General features: G+C 33.2%; 1 protein-coding gene across 1 annotated transcript in view; it reads right to left on the bottom strand.

Moving 5' to 3' along the window:
- LOC136984397 (ATPase family gene 2 protein homolog B-like) overlaps positions 1–19,485 on the bottom strand; it is a 50,774-nt gene that overhangs the window by 8,644 nt on the left and 22,645 nt on the right. Inside the window, exons 2-6 of the mRNA XM_067281366.1 lie at positions 12,909–13,109; positions 10,638–10,784; positions 5,620–5,829; positions 5,407–5,551; positions 5,268–5,332 (exon numbers count right to left, since the gene is read on the bottom strand). Coding sequence (XP_067137467.1) covers positions 5,268–5,332; positions 5,407–5,551; positions 5,620–5,829; positions 10,638–10,784; positions 12,909–13,109 — 768 coding nt within the window. The remainder of the gene's footprint in view (positions 1–5,267; positions 5,333–5,406; positions 5,552–5,619; positions 5,830–10,637; positions 10,785–12,908; positions 13,110–19,485) is intronic.

Below are 19,485 nucleotides of genomic sequence, written 5' to 3'. Positions count from 1 at the left end.
ACAGAATTATAAACAGCACCCACAGAACAGAATAAATTAAAAATGAAGAAAAAATCCTTGCAGCCATTAGATTCTTCATACTTATGGATCCAAATCCCTTGTAATTTATTGTGGGTGCTAAGAGGACCTTTTTAGCAAGCTTGTTGTGGATTCGGCCAAGTGGTGAGGGATGGACTACCCCCAAAAAATCCCTGGAAGTTTTGACCTATCCCCTGATCTTATTGTATTTGTCAATAAGAGTGATGTTGGGTCTATTGCAATGAATTATTTTATCTGTGATTATGGCTCTGTCATAGTATATTTTGTGCGTGCCATTTTCTAATACTGCCTGTGGAGTATATTTATAGTATGATACCTGGGTGTTTAATAATCTGTGTTTGTGTGCAAGCTCTTGGTGTATTATATTTAATTTGATTATGCCTATGAAAATAGTCTGTTTGTGCTAAGAGCTTGCAACCAGAAGTTATATGTTGTATTGTTTCTGGCAGAATGTGGCATTTTCTGCAAGAGTCATTTGTTAGTGATGTGTTTTCTACAGTTTTCAGTGTTTATAACTTGGTCTTGAATGGCAATCATAAATCCCTCGGTCTCTTCAAACAGACAGCCCCTAGTTGGCCAGTAGTTTGATTCAGTTTTGTCAACATAGTCCCGATCTAGGTCATAGGCATGCCTGCCACAAAGTGTTTTTTGGGCCCATGACTGCTTAGTGGTGTCTATGTCCAGGTGCTCAGAGTATAAGTTTAAAGGTTTGTGGTTACTCTCTGCCAGAGTTATAGCTTTATGTAATCTTGATGTTTCTTGTTTTTTTCGCATCAGACTTTGTTTGTAGTGCAGGTTGCCATATTAGTTGGGCCACAGCCACCTTCTTTCAAGGAAGAGTTAGTCTTTCTATGATGATTTTGAATGATATTGTTTATGCTTAGTAAGTGTTGTTCTTATTTTTCTTTAGAGTTGCTCGTGTGAGATCTGGGCATGTCCAGTGTATAACTCCAAAAGAATAAGTGAGTACAGGAACAACATATGTATTAATAGCTTTAATAGTATGTTTTGCATTTAGGTGTGTTCTTAGTACTGCATGTAATCTGTTCTGGTATTTGAGTGTTAATCTTTGTTTTATCTGTGCATGTTCTGTAAGTTTGGCCTACTGGAATATTAAATATTTGTAAAACTTGCCCTCTTCTATGGATTTGATATTTCCACTTCTGAGTACAAAGTTTCCCTTCTTCAGAACTCCTTTTTCAATGGGGAGTGTTTTGTATTTGTCTAGACCAGGGCTTCTTAAACTATGGGTCGCAAGATTTTAATGCAAAATATTGAAAATAATTTGTGAGAGTTTGAAAATAGTGCACTTTGTGTCAAACATTGCACCAAGATTTAGTTTGTTATGCAGTAAAAAGTAAGCACATCCATCTCATTAAAAAACAATATTCCTTTAATTTTTGTATACTTAACCATTTAGTGGCTGCGCTCAAATATATTAAAACAAACTACGACGGCCAAAATGCCCGGGCTTGAATATATACCAGCGACGATATATTTTGCCTAATATTCTCTTTTATTTATGTTATTGCAAAAAATGCAGTTTTGATGAAAAATAGGGTATATAATTTTTGTAACTATAATAAATACAATTTTACAACTTAAGTAAATATAAAATATAACACATGGCCGACGGTAATACATTGTATAAGTATATAAAAAAACAACGTTTAACAAATTACTTTGCTTTTCGTTTATTTTGTGTTATATTTTATATTTACTTAAATTGTAATCTTTACGGAAAGTGGCGATAGCTCCAGAGGACGTTTTACCTATTTTACATTTTGTTACGTCGGCAGTAGCCTATAAAGAAAGGTCGCCTTCGTATTTGTGGAAATGTGGACTTGTCAACTGGTAGCGAACGACGGAAGAATAAACGAAAAGCAAAGTAATTTGTTAAACGTTGTTTTTTTATATACTTATACAATGTATTACCGTCGGCCATGTGTTATATTTTATATTTACTTAAATTGTAATTTTTACGGAAAGTGGCGATAGCTCCAGAGGACGTTTTACCTATTTTACATTTTGTTACGTCGGCAGTAGCCTATAAAGAAAGGTCGCCTTCGTATTTGTGGAAATGTGGACTTGTCAACTGGTAGCGAACGACGGAAGAATAAACGAAAAGCAAAGTAATTTGTTAAACGTTGTTTTTTTATATACTTATACAATGTATTACCGTCGGCCATGTGTTATATTTTATATTTACTTAAATTGTAATTTTTACGGAAAGTGGCGATAGCTCCAGAGGACGTTTTACCTATTTTACATTTTGTTACGTCGGCAGTAGCCTATAAAGAAAGGTCGCCTTCGTATTTGTGGAAATGTGGACTTGTCAACTGGTAGCGAACGACGGAAGAATAAACGAAAAGCAAAGTAATTTGTTAAACGTTGTTTTTTTATATACTTATACAATTTTACAACTTTTTGTGCAATTTTTTAATTTTATATTTTTGTATGTTTTTAAACAAATTCTAAAATTATATTTTTTCATATGTATATATATTGTTACTTTATCAATAAATCATCACAAAATATTTATATATCTTTATTTTATATTTGGGGGGGTTGCAAAAAAAATCACAATCATAAATGGGGTTGTGAATAAAAAAAGTTTAAGAAGTCCTGGTCTAGACTAAACTCCATTTGTATATCATTTGAATATATGTGTTTAGTTTGTAAGAGACAAAGCTGATTTTGTGCAGATGTGTAAGGCGTGATAATGTAAACGGTGTTTTTCTGTTGTGTCTGATATTGTAACCATATTATGTCTTGTTCAATGTGTTAGATAAAGGGTTAAGTGCAAGGCAGAACCAAAGAGAATTCAAGGAATCTCCTTGAAAAATTCCTCACTTAATGTATATTTGATTTATTTTTATGTGAGTGTTATGCAGGTCAAGATGCAATGTTTTTTCTCCAGTGAAGCATGGTAAAACCAAGGAAACTAATGAGTTGGGGATGTATTTTGTAGATGCAGTGTGTGTGCAACAGCCAAGTGTGCAGGACACTGTTGAATGCTTTTCTATAATCAATGTATGTTTCTGTGTTGCTTATGAACTTGCCATAAGATAACAGAGTTGACGAATAGTTGTTCTTTGCAACCTATGTTTCTACAGCAGCCTTTTTGTTGTTCTGTAAGAATGTAGTGTTCATTAATATGATTGTATATTTTGTTTGCAATGCAAGAAATAAGAATTTTGTAAAGTTTTGGAAGACATGTAATTGGTCTGTACTGTGCAGGGTCTTTGGTGGTGTTGTTTCTTTGTTGGGTCTTTGGCGTTGATGTAAGTGATGTCCTGCGTGAGAAAATTTGGCATGTCTTTTGGATTGTTGTTGATATGAGTTAAATGTTTAGCCAGATCCTGGTACAGAAATGTGAATATTTTGTACCAGAAATTGTGAATGTCATCTACACCAGGTGTTGTCCAGTTTTGTGCTTTCTGCAATGTGCAATGGATGTCTTGCATATTTATTTCAATAGGATGCATAATAGGTGTGTCCTGCATGTCTTTTCTCTCCTCTTTGATCTGGTCTGCTTCAGCATTGTGCATGACAGCAGTAGACCAATGAGAAGACCAATAATTTGTGAGTTCTTCTTCAGTTGGCATGCCATTGTGTTGGGAATCAGTACTAGATTTGGTATTAATTTGCCTGTAGAAGAGTTTTTTGTTGTTTGAATAATTTATTTTGTTGTTTCTGTATAGAGCAAACTTTTTATCATTTGAGTTGCTGTGCTTTGGCCATGAATTTTTGTTTCGGTGTATCGATATATTCTGCAATGTAGACATTGTGTTGTTTGTGCTTGGCGTGGGTTTTCATTTTATTGAAAAGTTTTTTAGTTGTTTTATTAATTTAGGAATTGTTTTGTTATTAGCATATTGTGTCGGCCTTCCTTTCTCTTCTTTCTACCTCTTCATCCTCCTCCTTCCCTTCCCATTCTTCCACTGGCTAAACACTTTGTGTACAGCTGTTGTCTTTCATTCAAATAAAAAATAAAATTGTGTCAGCCTGCCTAGCTGCTGTCTAATATTTTTTATTTGTGTTTCGATTCTTCTTTGCCAGGCAGACTTCTAAAGGGTTTTTGATTTGTGTGCTTCTGTCTGTGGGTGTAGTTTTAGTCTGTGGTAGGTCACTACTGTGACTGCACCAGCATAGACTTGTGTGGATGTCTGAGGGTGTAGAAACAGAATGAGTACAATCTGGTAATATGTAAGTGTTAACATAATGTAATGTTTTCCCTACTAGTTTAGAAGTGTTGATTTTGGGAATGCATGGCTGGTGTGCAGGATCGGTGCCTGTAAATTTAGTATGTGCTTCTTGGAAAAGAAGAGAGAGAGTATAAATTAAACATGAATCTATTTCAGGTAATGAAGAAGTGTTGATATTGTCAGCATCAGTGAAAATAGTTGTGGTAGGAATAGTATTGTCAGTGCATGTAGGATGGATAATGTAATGAGCTTGATAGATAATGTGATTATTATTGATGTTGGGAGTATTTGTTTGTTGGTGTAATTGTTCAGAATTTGTTGTTTGATACATTCTAGTGTTGTTTGTGGTGTAAGGTTGTAATGTATAGTTGTTCTTTTCAACAACCCTTTCTGCAGTGAGATGAGGTTAATGTTGTGAAAACAAATGATGTAATTGTTGTCTTTATGCTGTCTTGTCTGTTTTGGGTTTTGTGATGGTGAAGTAAGTACAGACAATAAACTTGTCCATTTCATCTGTTGGCATGGTTTACCTGCTTAGCAGTCTGTGGCTTGTTTACCTCAGAAACATAAAAATTAGGCTGGTTTCCCAAAACTAATGTGGGCATTGCAGTAGCCATACTTGGACCAGTGCTGCTTTCACTACTGATGGCCATGGGAGACTCTGACAAATTTTTCAAACATGAGCCTCTGCCTAACTCACGCGCACAGATCTTGTTAACCCAGGCATGTCCAAGCCAGTGTTACATTTGGATTGTGATATCACTGTGGTTAGATCTCCACAGATATGGATTCAGTCACTCTTGGCTTCATTTCTCCCCACAGACCTCATTGGCATGGGTAACCCTACCAAGAGCAGATGCTCCAGCTGGCATAGCTCTGTGGTTCATCAGAATTACTGAGTTCTCTCACCACATCAAGGTGATGACTGGTGAGAGAGTTGTCATGATTATTATTATTATACTGAATTGTTTAATTTCCATTCTTATATACTAACATGAGTTGCAAATATATCAACTTTACCTTTTCAGATTTATAATCTTCTCCTTCTAATATCTTTGATCCTTGAATTTCACTTGATTTAGTTCCTACGAAATTAATATCAAAATGTTTAATATCAAAGATCTTATGATACAAAAAGAAAGACGAGAACAACACTTACCGATGCCATCCATTTCATTAAGTAGAGTAGATAGAACTTTCTCTTGTACGCCTCGACTTGCACCGAACCCACGCTTTCCAACCAGAGCATCGATCTCGTCAAAAAATATCATGGAGGGAGCTCCCAGTCGAGCCCGATGAAATATCTAAAGACGGTCCAATTTTCATGAGGATTCAAATCAAAAGTTTGAATAGATAACAGTTTCATACTAACCTCCGTTATGGCTCTCTCCGAATCTCCGACAAACGGAGAATAGATCTGCGCAGAACTGACAGACAAGAAAGTAGCATTACAGGAAGTAGCTGCTGCTCTTATTAGGGTAGTCTTACAACATCCAGGAGGTCCAAACAACAATATACCTTTTGGCTGTGGTATATTTAATCTCTTAAAAGAGTCAGGATACAACAGAGGCCATTCAATGTGCTAGCCACATAAAATAAAACTATTATTAGTTTTCAAGCGTGGTATAATTTCAAAATTATTATTCCAGTATAGAAGAAGTGCCGTATTCATGGCATTATATTCTGTACAAAGGAGCAAATACAGAAAGAAGAAATATAACAAAGTGATTATTAAAGCTTGCACATAGTTATTTATTCCTAAAAAACTGCTAGTTTTCATCCATTCTTTGGAAGTCATGCAACAGTTTCCAGAAAACAAGACACACGCAACACTATGCCTACAATCTTTTACATTATTAGAACATTCCTTAAATTTTTGATGCCATCCTTTAGAAAGTATTAAGTGAATTTAAACATACTTGATTTAGACTAGTACTTGCACCGAAATGATCAAATAGACACTTTAGTTTTTAAAAGACCAAAAACAGTCTATTGAAACAGTCATCTTTTATCTGCTTTTGTGTTCTGAAATACATTTTACAATGATCAAATATTCTAAAAAAAAAAAAAAAAAAGTCAGGTTGCTATAGAATGTATTGCAGAACATTTTTATGTTCCAGAATACCATTTTGGTGAAGTTTTACACTTTGCTTTCTTACGGATATTAAAATTGCTCAAAGTGACATTGTTCTGTGAGTGACTTTTGATACCAATGCTTAAGAATTTTTGTTTTTTCGGTCATTGGATCTCCGATATTCTTTACAATTTGTGCTTATTAGGAGGAAGATGCTATCGTATTTCTAATTTCTCTTTTTTCTTGGTGTATGGTTGATTCCCCCCCATACATTATTTCATTATTTTTGTTAATCTTTCCATAATTAAGTAAATTGGTGCTTCACGAATACAAAAAGTTACTGCATGATAGAAAAGATTTAAGTAATGTTTTATTAAAAGTGAAACTTTATATGATATTGCAATTTCTCCTACAAATGCTGGAAATGTCTCCCAGAAACCCAAAATCCGAGGGCATGATGTCCAGAGACCTAGCGAGCCAGATTCTGAAGGAGGTTTCCTTGTCAATTCCAAGCAATTGGCAAAAAAGTCTTTCAAACCTGCAGTCCAAAACCACAATGTCTGTGAGCAAGCAGTAATGTCATCTACTGCAAAGTGGAAATGCGGGACATATGTATAACTTTAATGTCATCACAAGTTTCTCACTATAACGTAATTTTTTGGACACCCTGTACATGTAGCAGGGCAATGCATTGAAGATGGTAAACATTTTCAAGTCTTGATCCATTTAAAACATTTTCAGAAGCATTAAGATTAGTAACTTTATTAAAACTAAATGCAGGTCAACCACCAGTTTTCTAGTAAGCTTACCAGATCAGCCAAGATTGTTGTTGTTATTATAACAACTAAAAAAATACATCCCAGACCACTAATTATATAACTTGCATGTTTTTAAAGCAGTATGAACTGCTAGAAACTGTTATCAACTTGTGATACTTACATATTTGGATTAAAACTAAGTAAAATAATCAAAAACACTGTACAGAGTAGAAGTGTTACCAACAACTGCAATGTAAACAATTCAAACAAAGATGTGTTATATACAAAGTAACTGTGGCATTCGACGTATAAATCTGGCAACAACAGGAATTTCTAGTGCCCTATTGTAATTCTTTTCAGTTAAAAGAGTAGCTGGGCCATCGAGTGCCATTAAATCAGTGATGAACCCACATAAATTTTGTTGGTTTTTTTTAAAGTTATATTTATATGATTTTTAATTAATTAATTAATGCAATTTGGCCCAAAGCTAGATACGGATGCTATCATCTCACAGAAATTTTTAAAAGAATTTTACAAAGTGTGAAGAAGGTAGGTTAAGAATGTCATACAGTAATGACTTGTGCTTACCACAGTATTAGAAAACAGGCTTTATACGAGAGCACTTAAGTATTATAACATGTTTTCAAAAATTTCACCATCCATATCAATGCACTTGTAAGAACATGACAAATTGCTCATTAGAAGTCATCCCAGCATTCCTTGATTTGGGTAACAGCACTTGTAATGTGAGTGAGTAGTTTCTAACATGTATACGGTAAACCTCACCCTTCATCTGATCCCATAAGCAGAAATCTGGGGATTAGTAGAGCAACGAAAGTACTTCTTGACTACATATCACTGTATTTTGGTGGCCATATTCCTGTCTGAAACAGAACCTACCCAAATGGAAAAAATTTTGGAACAGAGTGATTTTCTGTGTTAAATTTTACTATAAGTCAAGAAACCAGGAGAGGTTTTCAGATATGAAGAACATAATATGCCACGAATAAAACAGAAAATTAAGATTTCCAAGTATGAACTGATTAATTCATCTTCAGGAAAATATATTACCAATAATTACTTCTTAGAACACAAAATGAAAGCTTTTGAATGTATCACAATGTCTGAAAAGCTATCTGATTAAAGCAGATAATTTCTATCATCATTTCTTGCCATAAGTCTGCCAGAAAGTTCATCTTAGAGACCACTTCATCCTTTATGCGAAGTGACCAGCATTGTCAGGTTTAACAATAAAAAAACCACTCCAACTTTTCTTATTACACATTTTAGTCTGTATGATTCCCTTCCACTCAGAGAGCACTGTCATCCATTCTAACTTTTCAAAAATCGCAAAAACTTTTCTTTATCTTCATCCTACAAATCTGTTTCTAGCAGGAAACTTGATAGAAATTGTCTGCTTTTCAGAATATAATGCTTTGAACATTATAGTATATTTGAAAGCTTTAATTTTTAAATTTTAAGAAGTTTCTTTACGGTATACTCCCTGAAAGATGACTTGATCGGCCTGAAAGTGCTTGATACGTTGTAAATATAGGTTATGATTAGTACTTGATTGCTTCTTGTTCTCTCTTATGTTCTTTATAGCAATTTTGTGCTTAATTCTAGAGAACTTATCATACAGAAACACTTTTCCAATCAAAAAAGTAGACTTTATTAGTGATAAATAGAAAATAAAGTCTATCTTTTCCATCAAAAGAAGTGTTCCTGTACAATAAGTTCTCTATAGCAATTTTTTGCTTAATAGGTTATGATGTTTATGACTTTAATAAAGCAAACCATTTATAGATGTGCCTTTAAAACACTCCAATTGTAAAAAAAATTAACAGTTTATTGAAGTGAAGTTTGAAATACTTAAAATCCACAAGCACTTTCAAGACTATCTTCAGAGACTCGATATTTAAAGTTTACTCTAATAAGCATAGTTTTCTGACAATTTATAGTTGTTTTACAAAATGTATGTAAATATACAAAAGTATCCAGACAGAGGAAATGAATGATAGAAAATGCCAGATCATTTGCTTAAAAACATGTTTACAACAATTTGCCTCAACAAATGAGTTCAAACAATGAAAACGAACAAATTAACCATTGTTATTAAAGGATTCATTATTAAGGAATAGCAAAAGGAGAAATCTGTGCAAATTCTTGAAGAACAGTTTCACATTCCAAAATTCACAATTCAAGATATTGTTATGACATTCCTTACGACAAATAGTGTAGTTAATAAGGCTCGAACCGGACGTCCCGAAATATTTACCTCGAGACAGAAATATGTCATTATCGGGAAAATGAAGAAAAACCCACAAATAATTGTTCCTAACCTTGCCGTTGAGGCTTCTGTAGAATGTGGAGTATCGATACTGGCATAAGCTGGAACTAGACAGTAAGTAGAGAGACACAAATTACCTTATGTACTTTTCCAGCAAATTACTCTTTAATCAAACTAACGTTTTCGGCTTTATTAATAAGCTTTCGTCGGGTTTTTTTAAAAGAGATTTAATTTCGAACAATATTTAAAATTCCATTAATTTTAGAACGATATTACATTTTCTTTAAAAATATTAATGGGATTATTGATTAAGTTACAAATAAAGTAAAATATATATTAAAAAAATCATAATATACCAAAAAAAAGTGTACAATTAAGAATAAAAGTAAATAAAACGAAACCATTTGAAGTGCTACGATGATGTCATGATTTTTGCCGCCCCTCCATTCTACGGGGGTTATCAAATATTTTTAAAGAAAGTGTAATATTGTTCTAAAATAATGTAATTGTAAAATCATTCCAAATGCGGAGACAGTTTAGTAATATTTGGAGTTGTATGTCTGGAAATAGTGCCGAAACTCTGCAATTTGTCGATAGAATAATGAATCAACATGTGTATAAATAGATTTTAAATAACAATGTTCAGAAATTATTAAGAAAATTAAAGCCAGGGTAAGGGTTTGTTTTCAAGCATGACAATGATCCAAAGCACACTTCGAAAATCGGTCAGTTTCTCGACGTGCACTGTATGAAAGTGCTTCCTTGGCCTCCACAATCGCCCGACCTTGACCCAATCGGGCATTTATAAGATCGCATTGAACGAACAATCAGAACAGAATCAATAACAAACAAGACTGATCTTAAACATTTATATCATCAGTGTTTTGAATTTAATAGACAAAACTTATAAAAATTTGGACGAATCGATGCCTAGTTGCTATCAGGACAAAAGGAAGCCCAACTCGTTCTTAAACATATAAAATATTTTGTTTTATTACTATTTATTTCTTCTGTCCAGATACTTTTGTAAGCTAAGTGTATATATGAAATCTCAGACTAATGACTTATTAAAATTGCTCAAATTATTTTATAACGTTATCATCCTTAACAAATTTAGTCTTTAGTCCTGAAGGCTTATAAATGAATTGCTATTAAACAAATAAAAAATTTTACTATGTATATAGTGTAATAATTGTTTACCATAATATTGTTAATATAAATTAATAATTACCATAAAATGCTTTAAAAAAATAATAATAACTGCCTACCATCTTGATCCTTTCTTTGATTTCTTCCATTCCGCCGATGTCATCCCAGTGGATGGGACTGACGTCGATGTGCCAAATGCACCCTTTTTGAGTGGATGCTTTTACCAAAGTTAAAGCATATTGTAGATCTTCCATAGAAATTTCAGCCTAGAAAAATTATTTATAATGAATTTATTGACAAAATTGAAATAATTAAATGTCTATCAAATACTTTTTACAATCTAAAACAAAGCCTAATTTTTGATGACTGAGTGGTAAAGGTACCATCCTGCCATTCTTAGGATCAAAATTCAAGTTTGGATCATGTCAGAAATTTTCAGAAGTGGGCCATCGTGGACATATTGGATCCTTTCCCCTCTAACCGTCCCTATTACGAGTCTGGCCAAAACCTTGATGGGCATAATGAAAGGTCTTTTTAGTGCCAATAGTTTTCCACCTAATAACAATGCTCAATATAATTAAAGCTTTCTAATCTCAGATGATTCTATTAATATAGGATCTTCAAAAATTAATGCTACCATTTTGAATTACTGTAATTATTATACGAGAAGTATGCAATATACACTAACTGATAGAGTAACTGTCCGAATTTCATCTCCCATCTGCATTCGAACATCTTGTTGTGTACTATCTCTAGGAATTTTGCAACGGAGACGTTTTGCATGACGTTTGGAATCATTCGTCATTGTGCAACACGAGTGTCATCTGCAGGAGTGTAGAATTGTGACTGCCATGTGACAATGGATATGCTGTAGTAAGCATAGGAAGAATTTGAATATTGGTTGGATGTGTGCTGTTTGACAGAATTTGCATGGATTGGGAAGTTGTAATGGGAAAAATTAAAACATTGGAAAGCTGTCCAAGTTTGACATGTACAGTACATTACAATATTCTTGGATAATAATTAACACAATTACAATAATTTAAAATGGTAACATACTTTTTGGAAGAATGTGTATATGTCATTGGAAACTTGATTTGAACTTCATCTAGAATGTCTAGAATATTAATATGAAATCTGATCTGTGGTAAAAAGTATTTATTTTTATCAATTTAATTATATGTAAGGTTGAGTGAACCTTAAAAACAGCAATTCTTCATTAAAACATAATGAATATAAACTTTAATACTTGAAGCAAAATGCAAACTCAAAACCTAGAAACACAGAACAACACCTTGGACCACAGTATCAATAATGATTAATAAAGAGTTGTTCTCTATTATACTGTGTGATCATACAAAAATTTTCTTAATGAAGTTATAACATATAATCTATAAGAATTTTGGAGTATAAAAACTTTTTAAGAAATTGCAATCATATTAATGCAAGCTACTTGCACATTTAGACTATATGATAGTAGAGTCAACCAACTCGAATGAGGCATGCTCTGACCATACTGTACATAATAAATTATGGGAATCTGAATTGAATTTAAACCTGCATCCCTCAAAATGCTATGCTACTATACCTTACCGTACAGCCATTTAGCCAACAAAAAATTCTAAAATTATATCATATATTTATATTAAACTGTATAATTTATCATATTCTTTGTCAATTTTTTAAATAAAATTGTTAGCAAATCAAAATTTCCAACTTTAAAAATTAATCTAAGTAGAACATAATCTATTGTATGCATAAAAGTACACTGCACATTTCAATGTGGGCTGCTAGGATTCTCTGAAATAAAAAGTTAAATATAAACAAAACAAACTAAAATTAATTAATCATCATCATCATCCTATTCAGGTTTTTTAGGTTAAATGATCTGTTGAAATTCTTTCAAAAAAATTATACAATTAGAATATAATCAAAATAATGCATGTGTTAACTTGCAAGGGGAAGATGTGTGTCTAAAATCTGTGATCTCTTACCAAGGGCTTCCTGAAATTACAGGTCTTATTGAGATCATAATGGAGATGATGTTAAGGGAACAACAAACAATCTCTGATTAAAATGTTTTTGTTGTATTTCTTTTGATTAACTACCCCAAAACATAATAAAATTACTGTTCCAAGCTTAATTTTATTAATTGCGAGTTGAGATGTAGCATTTTTCAAATTCATTTCTCCTCGAGAGAGATCAAAATTTATCAGGGGGCATGTAAATGTGCCCCTGATAAATTTTCTAAAGGCCCTAAAAAGCTATCTTTCTGCTGAATGGTAATTAAAACATTACATTTTTTTCACATTAAACTGTAATAATAATCTAAATTTGAATATAACAACACAGTGTTTTTCAATATATAACTGACAACTTATGTCAAATACCTCATTGATGATTCCTTTTGCTACCTTCCTGTAAACATTCAAAGCAGCTTCTTGAATTACGAGATTCAAATCTGCTCCAACATAACCGGGAGTTCTGTCTGCAATCGTACTAAAATTGATATTTTTGGAAAGAACGAGTGACTCGGTGAGAGATTCCAATATTTCGACACGTTGAGAATGATTGGGAACTCCTATCAAAATCTGCAAATAATCATCAATTTAAATTTTAATCTTTAACAAAAGAGATTTGTAAATTTTATTGAAAAATAGTGTATAGATTAATAATATTTACAAAATAATTACATAATAAATTAATTAAATAATTTAAGAACTTAAGCTGTAATAAAATTGCTTGTTTTTACTCTCCGTAAATCTTTGATGTGGGTTATATATTGCAATTCTGAATGAAGTGGTCGGGACTTTATCGGAGCTGTAGACCATGGCCAAAGGAGTAAAATATGTCAATAGGAACCAATGATCTAATGAGAAATAGCCCACTAAAATCAGCCATCTGGAATTTTGAAGATCCTCAAAAATGGGGTAAAATTTAAAAGTGAAAAAACCCAGAGCTATTTCAAAACAATGCTAAAAATCAATTGTTTTCTACTTTACTAGAAATGGCCAAAAGCTCCTATTCTAATAGTTGGTGTAATGGTGGTGTCATGCTAAAGCATGACACCACTATTACACCAACTACAAGAATAGAACATATGATAGAATGTGATAATTTAAAACATAAGAGACAGTCATAAGGATGCTCTCTTGCTTTATTTATATTTGCTCCAGTGTGGGATGCTATTAGTAATAATCTGGCATGTTCTCTCAATCTTTATTTTTCTCTTGTTAGTCTGAAAGCACTAGAGTCTTCTAAATGATTTTTATTCCAAGAAAAGCAGTTTGAACTGAATCTAATAAAATAATTTTATTAATTTTGAATGATGAATACACGTTTTATAATATATAAACATTATTTTGTACGCAACAGATATACCAATTACTCGAAATTAAGTATTTTTCTGTTAGATAATGATAAATAATACCAGTAAATATAATTCTGCTACTGAGGTAGTTTAAAATGTGAATATCGAGTCAAAACAACAAACAAACACTCTAATATAGTGATTAAAACAAGCCAGTTTCTTGGAAGAAAAAGTTTCGACCATAAATAAATAAATATTTATATAAACAAAAAACAATACTGAGAATAATTAGATAATGTTCTTTTATAATACTATACAACTTTAATTCTATCAAATAATATTTTATTGCATGAATTCACAATTTAAAAAAGAAAAAAAAATACAAAATAGTATATGATGAATGAATACGTATCGTTGACCTACTTATACGAGATCATTTGATGAAACCCTGTTATTTTCAAGCTATTAACTCTTACAACATCTGTACATGACTCATTCATCTTATCGAAATCTGCATTGACTAATGCCAAGTTGTGGGTTTTATGTGTTCTATTTTTATGCACCGTCTTATAGACGAAGCATAAGTAGAAACGATAACTGTGGAAGCTATAAAACATTATTATTATTATTAATAATCAATAATAAAATTCTTTAAATTTGCACATGTTTAAGAATTTCAAATTACTCGACTATTACTTAAAATAGAACACACTTGATTCAACTGACAAGAATAATTTTCTAGAGTAGCTTCTAAAAATTTTAAATATAGAAGGGTTTTATAAAAAAAAAATCAAGTAACAGTTATTGAATTTATTTAATAAACTTTTCTGTAATTAAAACATGAACAGAATCTATGACAGTGGATTTAAACAATAAAAGTTTATTTATTTAGAATGGCAAATGTCGGTCAGAGTGATTGCTGATGTCCTTAGAGGATATGGTACCAGAAGAAGAAGAAAATTAAGCATTAATTTCATTAATCAACCTTAACAAATATTTTAGGATATAATTCAAAGTCCACTAAAACAGCAGCATTTTATTTTACTAGAAATGACACAATGTCTTGGTTATGACTAAGATACCTATGATTTCACTTGTTGCTTTTAGGTGTCATTAAGTATATGAACATAATGAAGAATGTAATAGTATACTTCATCATTTTTGGTACTTAATGTATGGCACTACGTTTATGCAACTCTTGTAAATGTTTATTACAATATCAGTTATATAAATAAAGATTATGCTCGGATATACTTACTAACAAAAACAATAAGCCCAGATTTAGTTAAAGTCAAAGTATTCGTCGGTATTGCCGGATTTTATTTCCAAGCTATTTTAAGCTGATTAGAAATTAATTACAAACAAATTTGGCACTAGAGGTAGACAGTATCACCATCTTCTAGTGCCAAAATTAAAACTAATCATTGGTTAATCATTAAGTTATCAAGAGACAGTAACAGCCTCTTATTACCTCTAGTGCTAAATTTGTTTGTAATTAATATCTAATCAGCTTAAAAATAACCCTGTAATAAAATGCAACAGTTTCAATATGTATTTTGGCTTCAGATATGTTTAAAACGATAGGAAAAAAGACTCAATTCTGTAAAATAATCTAGATATTTACATGTCTTTCTAACGATGTCTCTAATTAAGTACACCACTAACAGCCATACTCACAACTGAGTATCAAGAGTTAGAGTTAGGAGTTAAGTTTTTGAAATAATGTCAACCAGCCTAAATCAATTTATAAACATAAGCCTTATCTAAACATCCAAGGACTGGAAAATGTGGTCAGATGAATCATGGTACACCTTATTCTGTACTGATGGTAGACAGAGGGTTTGGAGGGAGCTTTCTGAAGCAACGAACCCTGCCTGTTTCATTGACATGATTCAAGGTTCTGGTATGAGTGTTATGGTATGGGGAATGTTCTGTTGGGATGGAACTGGTCTGCTGATGATCCTGGAAGGTCGGGTTGACTTCCAACGAGTACCTGAACATGTTGCTGATCAAGTTCATCCTGCAATGTTTCATTTTTCCTGCATGTGACAGCTCTTTCTTTGATGACAATGCTACTGTCCATCGCACAAGAATTGTTCAGCAGTGGATCAGTGAGCATAAAGACGACTTTCGCCACCCACCCTGGCCACCACAGAGTCCAGATCTTAACCCTGTTGAGAACATATGGGACATATTAGAACGACAGACCTGCCAGCAAAGTTCACTTCCATCAAATCTATGCAAACTAAAGGAAAGTCTAGTGAATGCCTGGTGTGATTGGACTTAGAAGCACTTCAGCACCTTGTAGAATCCATGCCAAATCAAGTAAATGATGTAATTTGAGCTAAAGGTGGTCCAATAAAATATTAAATTGCTGTTTTTAATTCATTGGCCAGTGAGTATAGCTTCCTTATCTTGTCCTGTACATTAGTGCAATAAGAATAAGCTCATTTTATAAGAGCCCAGAATGCCACTAATCTATAGCTTACTGAATTGTGTGAGATCCACGGTGTAAACAGGAAAGCAACATTGCTGTGCACTTTCTTAACATCTCGATCACATTAAAGAGAAGCAGTGTCAACACAGATATTTACAAGCCAAAAATCCCAATATTTATACCATGGGCCTCAAGCCCTGGTCACACTATGCGATTTCCAGCCGCGCGGGCGACTGCAACCACGACGGCTGTTCCCGTTAACTGGTAATCCCCCTCGAAAACCGGCGCGACTGCAACCACAACTAGAAACAAAAAGTTTGTTCTACTGGCGACGGTTGCAAATGCGCATCCAATCAGAAAACGTCTTTGTGCCACGTCATACTTTGTGTTGTATATTTGTCAACATATCTTGATTATAACATTTGTATTAACTCAGTTTCAGTACATTTAAATGCTATATTTGATATAAATCAAATCTGAATTTATAAAAGTTATTGTTAGATTTATTTTAAAAAGTTTGATTACTTTTAATAATACAAATTGAATAAAATAAATACTGATATAAAAGAAAAAAATATATCGATTAAAAATGAATTAAATCATTCAAGCTTTCCTCTGAACAACACTTACCCTCAAATATTCACTTTTATAAGATTGATAAATAGCATCCAAAACTTCTGGGATAATGACTGATATCGAATTATGGGCCACTCTAAACTGATATGCCAAACTACGAAACGTTTCGCCTAAATTATATATAAGTATCCGTATTCATACGGATATATCTTGTATAACCTTCGGCATCCGAAAGCTTTAATTCATTCATCAGCTGGTGAAAGCACGATTGTTTAGCCCGTTGATTTTCATTTCGCCAAGTTTTAACCCAGCATGAACGTTTTTTCCTATTTTTTTCTTTGTATATTCTCGCCAGCTCTAACAAAATTATCGCCTTTTTTCTTATATTCATTCCAGAAAAGGAACTGCTTGCTATTTTAATAAGAAAAGTAGCTAAAATTTCATAAATACTCTGAAGTAGAATGTAAAAATGTCGGTAAACTCACGAAAGTAGACAAAAAGAAGCTACTGTAATTTTATTGGTTTATTATAGGGTCAGGTGTTCCGAGTTGCAATGTCAACGAACAATGTGTGACCACGAGAAGACGCATGCAACTCGCGCTTGTTGCAGTTGCGGTCGCCTGCGCGGCTGGAAATCGCATAGTGTGACCAGGGCTTCACATAACCCATGTAATCTAGTAAGCTACAGATTAGTGGCATTCATGGATCTTACAGAAATTACAAAGCTGCCACTTATTCTGTAAACCATTACAGAATAAGTGGCAGCTTTGTTCTATTTAAATTGTAAAATTCAACTATCTCCCAAAGGAGGTCTATTAAGAAGACCGAAAATGTTAGATTAATAAATATTTACTTCATAGTAAATGGCTTTGTTTTTGTGGTTATTGCAGTTACGGAAAGGATTAAACTAGTCTTAATAATAACCCAAAGTAATTCAGTTTTCCACACTATCCTTTTCAGACGATGTCAGTCATGCTCCTCATTAACTGTTTTGGGGAGACAGTTACTTCTTTTAGACATACACTGTGGGCTATTTTTCCACCGATTAAACACTCGGGATATCTCACCTTTGGAAAAACCAGTCAGCTCTACAGTTCTTGATATCATGGCTCCAGCAAAACAGGCATCCATAATAGGCCCTTTTTGAAACTCTGTCAAGTCCTTCACTTTTCTCATTTTCTAAACTTAATGACCATACTGACCAACAGTATTCTTAAATAGGGGCTTATAAACACATGGTAACTCACATGACTCAAGTGTTTTGCATAGAAGCTGCAAAATTGCATTTAATTAATATGCATGGGGTTTCTAATTCATTAGCCAGTGAGTGTAAAATACATCAAAGAGATTGTACATTTGGGGTCAAGCACAAAACAATAAAGGATCAACAAATAGAGAACAGAAGATAGAAAGACAAGAAGACAAGACAATCAGAATGGATATGCTGTTGTAGACTTCATGGCACCTCTCCATAATGTCTACAGAGAAAATGGAATTGCTGTTAACAAGAAAATCATATTTAAGAGGAACCCCACTATATACAGGATGCTAAGGAATGACAGAGGCTTTTGACCAGACAAGCATCCCTGACATGTATAGAATACCAGTAAAAGATAACAGAAGGCAGAATGACTTATGCTATATAGGAGCTACCAAAAAATCACTAAAACTACTAGAAAAATCACTAAATAAAATTAAGGAAAGTAATGTTCAAAATAACCACTCCGTCGGTTTGACAAAACACAAAGTTTATATTTACAATATAAATGTACAAAATAATACAAATTAGAGTCACAATTAAATATGCACAAACACTAATCCAACGACAACCGACTATTCCCGTACACGTTCGTCGAAAGAAACTCCTTACGACCTCCACAAACAGACTTGTAATTAACAACACCTCCGAGTCAGGAACAAGTTCGTACTAAAACACTGGAGTTTACTTTCCCCAGATTTCTGTTGCGTCCAACGAGGAGACAGTTAGAACTTCGGTAACAACGATCCTAATCCGATCCGATCTGATCCTCCCGATACGAGCCCAGCCGATCCCGATATGAACCCCTGTTCCCGCCGAAACTACTGCTTAAATAGTGTCCGGTGTTTGAATCGTCCGCCAATCAAATTTGAATGTTTCCACAACGTCTGGCCAACGGTCATTTCCCGCCAGCCAATCGTCTGTCTGTCGTCGACTTGAAACTCAACGGTTCTTCTAACGGTCGTTTCTAACGGTTTTCCGTCCCGAAAGTTCGTTATATTAAAACAGGGCGGAAATCACTTCCCTAGGCGATTCCAAACCCTACAAGGAACATAAAAATAATATCTGGAAGGAGAAGCTGGTTACAGCCTTAGTGGATTATGCAAACTCAGATTCCAAAACAGTAGAATGGAATCGAGCAGAAATAATCCAAAAGGTTCAGGAAAAGTGACAGATTAAATACACAGAAGCAAGGCACATTCATAAAGCCACAGAGGTCATATTTAATACATTCATTGCAACCCATGATAGACATATTGAATTACAAAACAATAATATTAATATATAATTAAATATAAATAAATATTATTATTGACATTAATATTTAAAATAAATGATAATATAAATTATAATTAAGTATTTGTAAATACCCAGTGAGCACCTTTG

The sequence above is a fragment of the Centruroides vittatus genome, unplaced genomic scaffold, assembly GCF_030686945.1.
Source record: "Centruroides vittatus isolate TY-2023 unplaced genomic scaffold, ASM3068694v2 contig_120, whole genome shotgun sequence".
NCBI lineage: Eukaryota > Metazoa > Arthropoda > Arachnida > Scorpiones > Buthidae > Centruroides > Centruroides vittatus.
This window is presented reverse-complemented; position numbering and strand designations above follow the sequence as displayed.